This window comes from Lingula anatina, chromosome 8, assembly GCF_051362555.1.
Source record: "Lingula anatina isolate TDL-2025a chromosome 8, LinAna3.0, whole genome shotgun sequence".
NCBI lineage: Eukaryota > Metazoa > Brachiopoda > Lingulata > Lingulida > Lingulidae > Lingula > Lingula anatina.
The window spans coordinates 7,191,439-7,199,652 of record NC_141774.1 but is presented as its reverse complement, the minus strand read 5'-3'; the positions used below and the strand labels follow the sequence as shown (position 1 = coordinate 7,199,652).

Below are 8,214 nucleotides of genomic sequence, written 5' to 3'. Positions count from 1 at the left end.
TTTTGGCCCTAATTGATACTATTTACGAATTTCGTTATTATACAATTTATGTATTCCCCTCTCTCTCTCTCTCTCTCTCTCTCTCTCTCTCTCTATATATATATATATATATATATATATATATATATATATATATATATATATATTATTGTACGTGTAATAGCATCTTATAAAAAACTTACAAGGGAAAATCCTAAAAGTCCTAATTATTTTCATCACACTGCAGATGTTTTTTTGTAAAGAGATAGCCTACTCATTCTGTCCCATAAGAAATATTCCCTGAAATGCATTGTCAATTAAGTTGTGGTTAGCCTATACATCTTTATATAAGAGATCTCTCAATGGAATGGGGTGGCTAACTAAGCTGATTAACATGGCATGTAAATCATTTTCAAGCTGCCCAGCTTATCAGGCCTAAATCATATATGTTATACAGAACTCTTTTTTTCAAATATTAAACCGTAAAGTATTTACAAATTTAACGATAATAATAATAATAATAATAATAATAATAATAATAATAATAACCCGTTTGACTATTTTATCATCGTCTTTATCATTCATCCTTTATTTACTATTTTTACATGTACATGTAACATCAGCCAAGCACAATGTACACATCACACGATCGGGGCTCACTTAAAAACATATTGCAATAAGTTAATTGACTTACCTTCTTCAGCAGGACTGCCTTGTTTCTCAACTTTCTCATACTTCTTTGCTGCCTGAGATGACGCTTGTCGCTTGTTCATTATCATCCTGTAGAGTGAAAAGTCGGTGACATCGTGGGCTCCAAGTTGTCGAAGTTCTAACTCTGCGCAAATCGACCGAACAGCAGCGACTTCTCTACCTCCAAATTTCATCCATTATTTAGCTGCAATTCTAAACGTTTAACAAAGAATACGTGTGATGTTATCTACATTGTCTCTAAGCAACCGTACGTACTACATGTAAACAACAAGAAAGTTATGAAGTGGTCCAAGATTCCACGTCTCCTTTCTCTGAACCTTCATTATTAAACCATGCTGGTTTGTTTACATTGCGAGACCTGTTGGGAAGGTCACGTGACCCCTTTCCGTTAATTTAATTGGTTTAAAGGGTCGAACGGCAAGTCCATTTGTTTTGATATTTCGACATAATACAATTGCGATTACTGTATCAATATGTTGGCGCATATTCCGTTTTCCGAATTCATTTTGGGCATTCCTTCACTGTTTATCTTCGTGCAAAGTGAAAAATGTATGGCCCTATGATTCTTTAAGGCAATGAAACGATAGGTATTGGACTATAGTTTTTAATCAATGCACTATGAGGATACCGACTGCTACAGGTTAAACAAAGGTGTTATAAAACTTGTCCATATCAGTCACATGCCGTTATGGTTGGCGCCAAAATGATTTGTGTTTAAATCTGGTCTAGTGTGTGTTTTTGCAAGTGTGTCCTTACTCTTGTGTGTACATGCGTGTTAAATCGCGTGCGTGAGTGTGGGTGCTTGCGCTGTACTCGTGTGTGTGCACGTACAAATGGGAGAAAGAGACTCACGTGGCACACGTATCCATAAGAACACGTAAGGTAGGTGTTATAAGTTTGCGATTTGCCACACGAGGAGGTGTCTGAGCAAGAATAACATCTAGGTCCGCTCTGAAACTAAAAAACCATATAGTTAAGTGTACACTAAAAGTTATTTATTCAGTAGATTGTGATGTAAAATATATATCTCACCAGCCAATCACCTTTCTACCCTCTGATGACATGGGCATGTAAACAGACGACATTCTGTCTATGCTGACAAAAATTCAGTTCGTTTAAAAGTTATTGGCAATATAATCTATTTATCGAATTGCATATAAATCCTATGTGTATGTATGTTCGGCGCTGCTACTAATACATTTTTTGATTTAAGAGAAGGCGCCCAGGGTACACATTACCGATGCTTCACTCGTTTACAGACAACGTTGACGTCGTTGAAAACACGAATGCAAATTTACAAACAACAAAGTAAATTTATTCTGAGTGAAAATGAACGAAAAAAAAAAATGAAAGCAATAGATACGACTTACTGCAACAGTGGTTCTTGTGGCCCCTGTGTGTGGTGTTGTGGTGGTTGTACTTGTTGGAGTAACACCCGCTGGTGAGAAGATAGAGGAAAAATATCAATTGTTTAAATCTTGATTTTAAGTTTTCAAACCGTTTTGAAATACGTCATAATGGCATTAAACGCATCTCACACAATATTAAAATAAAATGGAATCGTATGATAAACTGCATTGATCTCAATTTAATTGACCATCAAATGGTTCACTCAGTCGGGGAATTAGTAAGCTCAGCACCTCTGTTAAATTTCAATGGCCTAAATGGGACGAAAAAAAACAATATATGTTGTTACTAGATGTGCACATTGTTCAAAAAAGACAAAATGCCCGGATTATCGACCTAACCCACCCACCATTTCCACGTCCTGATAGCCCAACAGGAGATAATGGTGCACAGACAAGCTGTTATACAGACAGACGAATCCCAAAAAGAGATGAGAAGCAGATAAAAAACGGACCTGTCGACCAACAAAAAGACATACGTGTATACTCACGTAAGTATCCCTGGCAATAGACCCCAGCGTCATCATATCTATCTCGACGACACGCATAACCCGTGGTTACCGCAATTCCATCGTTAGTGCAGTCTGTAAGGTTGCTCTCTGTTCCCAGACAGCCAACATTTTGCAGCCAATAAGACCCACTCCCCTTGGGGTTCCAACCTGAAATGCCAAAACAACAAATTGTTGAGACTATAAGACACTAAAATTTTCAAAAGAAGCCAAGAGTGTGTTCCTTCTTGTGAGGCACAATGTTTGAAGTGTTGGCCGATGTCCTCTTCATTCACATCTCACCTCTAACTCAATCTATCAAATGGGGTTACAACCCATACGCTCATACTCAACTACCTTGACGTAGCAACCTCGTTAAGTTCTTGCTTGTCATAAAATAACGTACATGTAGGCAAAGTGCTTGAAAACCAACATGAAAATATCACAACCTTTGTGAATTTAAACAGATAAAATCCCTCAAATGAATCAACCTGATGTCGAAATGACATTAGGACATATCCGAAGGGTGAACTTTAACTGGATTTTGGCTATTTGTTAAGTGAGTTATTAAAACGAATCAGAATTGGTAGAAAACATTGGATTAAACAGAAAAGGGCGATCTTCGGCCTAACCTCTCTCTGCTCTAACATATCCGCTATAACCCAACTGTCGGCAGACAACTGCTGCGTCGTTGCTTCCCCATCCATTGTCACAGATGCGCCTCCATATACCGGCAAACTTGATCTCCACACGGCCGCTGTTGTAGCCGTTACCGTCCACCAGACGAAGTTGACCATCGTCAGCTATAAATGTAAAAGACTTGATGGCAATGCCTATCTTACACAGAAGGGAATTCAACAAAAATCTTTTTGAATTCCACATATATGTAGACATCGATTTAGGATTGTGCTAATTATCTTTTACTTTGCGTGCTTTTCAACTGTTCCAGATAAAGAGGATGGGGGTACATATTTTCTAAACCAGCTGGATCTGATTTAGTGTAGTTAATAATAATCATCAAAACAGAAACATGCTACCCATACGCTCAAATTAATAATTTATACAGAGTACACGGAACTCAGGCATTCATATGCGCACAACAAACGCTTATGTAGGGTGTTCCAAAAGATGTTTCAATTTTTGAAAATTAACAATTTTCACAAACAGAGAAACCAAACATCATTTTAATAGACCTGTCTTACAGACGTGGGTGTTTTGTTAAGCGTCATTTTTTTCCTCGTTTACGCTATAATTTTGAGAGCACAGGTTAGTAGTTGAAGCATCTTTTGGACCACCCTGTATATCTGTCATTCTTTGCTAGTGGTTACAAAATGTTGAATTTGACCAAAAATTTCAAACTTTCTCTGGGAAGCTGTAATTTTGCGATGTGATAGCTACACCATCACAGTTTATCATTTCATAAAAAGGGAAACAGCAGCTGCCCTTTTTAGGGCACACAGGAGAGTTGAACAGCTATACCCACCAAATCCAAGACGCGTAACCCTGGGTAATATATTTTGCACAAACTAATGAAAGTCTAATGGAATGTTTTCAGTTTTAGTTTAAATCATAAGGGGGTGTTGTCTCAATGCTTCAAAACTGGGTTTGAAGAATTTAATCCACATTTCATAATTAATAAAAATGGTGAATATGTGGGTAATGGTAACGTTATTGACGCGGGTACAAAAAATTTTCATAATCATGTAAATAATAACAATATTTTTGCTATTATCCATACACACTTCAATCATGAGGGGCACACCACTTTCACATGCTTTTAAAATGGAATTGACAAACACAGAGGAATAATGCACATATTTTATTTACTGTAACTCTGTCACATGGGACACACACTGAACAAAGTTGATCTAAAGAATGTTCCAGATTGTAGTTTTTTATCTGAATTATTATTATTTTTTTTATTATTTTAACACAATAAAGTTCAGTTAAATGCAAAATTTAACAAAATGAAGTTCAGTGTAACACAAAGTTCATAATTATAACATTCTTCCTGACATATGTGGACCAATGGTGATATCTGTTCTGTGCTCACTAAGGCATTCACTCTTGGGATTCTGAAAAAAAAATCACACAAAGAATCTGTTAACTCTGATAACGAACAATGGATAACCTAAGATCACAAATAGTTTATTGCTTATTCAAAGAAAGTACAGTGCATTATGAGTGGCAAACACGCATTACTGAGACACATTTTCTTCACCCATTTTCGGTGCTTCATTGCGTAACGTAAGTGTTGCTAGTAATCCATTATTGCTGTTTTTACAGACGGTTAATTTTTAAACGCACGGAATACAGCGTAGCAGCTTAATTTAAGAAAAAACTAAAAAAAGTAATTCAATTTCGATGATTCAGTTTTCGAGAACAAGAGAACATTAATACGGTATCACCGCGTCATCATGTTCAATATGACCTTTAGGGTACGTACAGATAAAATTTAGTCCCAAAATATTACACGTCCCTATACTCCCGTTGCCGATAGATACATAAAGGAAAAACGGAAAAAACGTCTTTTTAGATTTAAATACCGATAGATCCGAATTTTTTCTGCTGTCCTATATATTTGCGTTCCTATAGATATGACGTCCTCATAAACCCACGTCATTTAAATCCGCACACCTATAGATCCACGTATTTTTAGATCCAAATACCGATAGATCCATTACAGGTACACTATTGCTCGAAATGGTTGGTATACTACTCAGTACATAAAATGCACTTCTTTAAAACGGCAGTACGCAGTCAGCAATATATTATTCTACTAGATCGTTTTCACACAATACTCAGTGAAAGATCATAAAAAGAACAAAAGTGTGTTCTATATTTCACAACGCTTAATTACTGTTCTAGCGTCAGAACACTGTTTAAAGCGTTCTCAAAATGCAACATTCGAACACGTAAAAAGTGTTCTGAATTTACATGTAAATGTGTTCTAAACAAAACAAAACAAAAAAGAACATAAAATGTGTTCTAAATTTCACAACGCAAGTTGATATGGCCCATTTAGCCGATTACGATGTCAGATAGATGGATCTAGCGGTACCTGGATCTAAAGATACGTGGGTTTATAGGAATCTGTTGGTGGATCTATCGGAACGTAAATTTAACGAGACGTAAATCTATTGAGACGTGTATGTATAGAGACGTATCTATCGGGGCGAATATTTTATTGGGACGTTTATCTATATGGCAGACCCCGACCTTTAGTCCCCCATGTGACACAGACGCAAAACGAAAGTTCAGACGAAGTCACCCTACTTATAGAATGGTAAAAATCAATCGGTACACAAATATGTTGAAACAATTGAAGAAAAATGAAACGAAACTCATTATTTCTCACCTTCATACAAAGAAGATCCCAATAAACAATCCTGTGACGGTTAAATCGAGGGAATTACACCTGTGCCCTGCATCCTATCTCGACAGCGTCATTGCGTGACATGTTATCAGAATGGGCCACCCGCCAGTTTGAGCTGTTTTTTTTAGTGTGCAAAAGAAGCCATTCGTGTGTAAGACGTCATCAGTTAGTGAGTATGGAAGAAGATCGCTATCGATGTATAATTTTCACGCGGCATTTTAAAGTCGTCTGATAAGAATCGATCTCTGAAGTTTCAGCGTTGCGAACGTTACATTGGTACGCGGTGAAGAAAAATCGACCTTGCTGAGCAATAAATGTGAAATTCTTAAGAAAACTGATATTATCATGGATTTCGTGACACAAACTAACCGACATACTACTTTGGACGATTGAACAGTTTTAATACGGAAAGATAGGATTAGATGAAATTTTCATCGGGGTGGGACACCGCATGTATCGTAAGTTAAGCTAATTTTGTGATCATTTTTCAGTGACTTCAAATAAATTTTTATTGAAATAACCATTTGCACATTCTGTTTATTATATCTTCTTGCAGTAGGTGTATTCCCTGCTTCAATAATTCATTCAAACCCTAAACAAACTGTTCCTAAATAGAGGTAGGGTCGAAATTCCACAAAAAAGGACGCCATTTTGAGGGTAATTTCGATATATTTTCTGCTTTTTCTCTTTTTTTGCTTTTATAACAACATCCTCCTTGCTCATGCAGCTTCTTTGATTTGTTATTGAAACATACACAACGATGTCATGAGAATTTGGTCGGCTATCTAAATTTAAATTACATTCCTGTTATGGTTTCCCCGCAGTGCACCACTAGCAAAGAATGACTGATATATAAACCAAATAAACGCTGGTATACGGTACTCATCCGCTGCTTGATATACGCTACAGTTACGTTGATATACGTCATGCAAACACAAGATATATGGTGTTAAAAACTATCAATACGCTATCTGTGCACTGCTTCTACGTTATTTTCGATATGCTGGATAATGGCCGATTTCTTACGTTGAACAATGTGGGAATAACACAATTTACAGTACTGTTGGACACGATTTACTCGTGCGGACCTCTGAACGCTATAGTGTGACAGAGCCTTATAGTTATACGCTATAGTGTGGCAGCTAGGGCCTTAAGCAAAATCCTGAAACCCGTTCAGGGCTCCAAGGGCATCCCAGGACCAACAGATATGCGGATCAAATATGCCGCTTAATTCCCGATTAGACGCTAAATAGATACCCTGCCAGGATAAGGCAACAAGCATTCAAGTAGGCCGGCCATATTTAATCTGCAGATCTGTTAGTCCGCTGTTCTGAATGCGCTCTTATGCTCACGCGCTTCACAGGCAACTCCAGCGTCCACGGCCGAGTTTTTCGAGCAGGACGATGAACTTGGGTATCCTATCCATCCATGAGTGCAGGCATCCAGTCGACTTTCTGTACCGGCACAGTTTAATTTGTCTGAAATTTTTCAGTGTAATTTATATCTCAAAAATCACGTTAAACCTGTGTCCCAGGGCTACTTACATAAATCATTATTAGTTTTGATGAGAATCATAAGAACATTCCAAAAACATACATTTGAATTAAAAAGTGTTATTTGCCGTTTAACTGCAAAATCACATTTAATCAAAATTTTACATTGCTTTTCATTATATTCGACCAAAAACATCGCTATTTTGAATAATTGTAACATAACCAATACCATATGAGATAACAGAATCATTTAAACCCAATAATGGATAATGCACAAACAATGCCCTTTTTTCAAGGGAAAAATAATGTGGGAATTACAGGGATATTTGTAAATGTGGGGTAAAAAAAACATGGAAATGGAATGACAAAGTTGGAGAAAGGAAAACATCTTGTTCAAAGTTTGTCACTCCATTTTCATGACTGTTTAAATGAAATTAAACCTCGAATCCATGCCATGAATGTCGCTGAGATTCCCATATAACACTTTGCTTGCAAAATTTTCAAAAAGAAAGGAATTTTTGGTGCACTGTTCAACAATATGTGGCTTACCTTTTTACCTTAGCTTACATAACTATTTTATAATTGTTTAAAAGAACAATGCTTCCGAACTTTTTGGTTTTCGAATGTATTAAATTTCACAAAGCACACGGCAAATTAACAACACTCTATTTATTTGTGCACTATTATAATACCGTATAAGTTTAACGTTCCTTACTATGTTACATTGGCGGAAATTGTATTCCAGAAATTTCTGTAACTTT

General features: G+C 36.7%; 1 protein-coding gene across 1 annotated transcript in view; it reads right to left on the bottom strand.

Moving 5' to 3' along the window:
* Positions 1 to 253: 253 nt before the first annotated feature.
* The window catches only part of LOC147760275 (scavenger receptor cysteine-rich domain superfamily protein-like), a 28,090-nt gene continuing 20,129 nt past the window's right edge, over positions 254 to 8,214 (bottom strand). Inside the window, exons 9-15 of the mRNA XM_086994142.1 lie at positions 7,313 to 7,438; positions 3,217 to 3,387; positions 2,588 to 2,755; positions 2,061 to 2,128; positions 1,543 to 1,613; positions 674 to 759; positions 254 to 279 (exon numbers count right to left, since the gene is read on the bottom strand). Of these exons, the coding sequence (XP_086850268.1) occupies positions 254 to 279; positions 674 to 759; positions 1,543 to 1,613; positions 2,061 to 2,128; positions 2,588 to 2,755; positions 3,217 to 3,387; positions 7,313 to 7,438 (716 nt within the window). The remainder of the gene's footprint in view (positions 280 to 673; positions 760 to 1,542; positions 1,614 to 2,060; positions 2,129 to 2,587; positions 2,756 to 3,216; positions 3,388 to 7,312; positions 7,439 to 8,214) is intronic.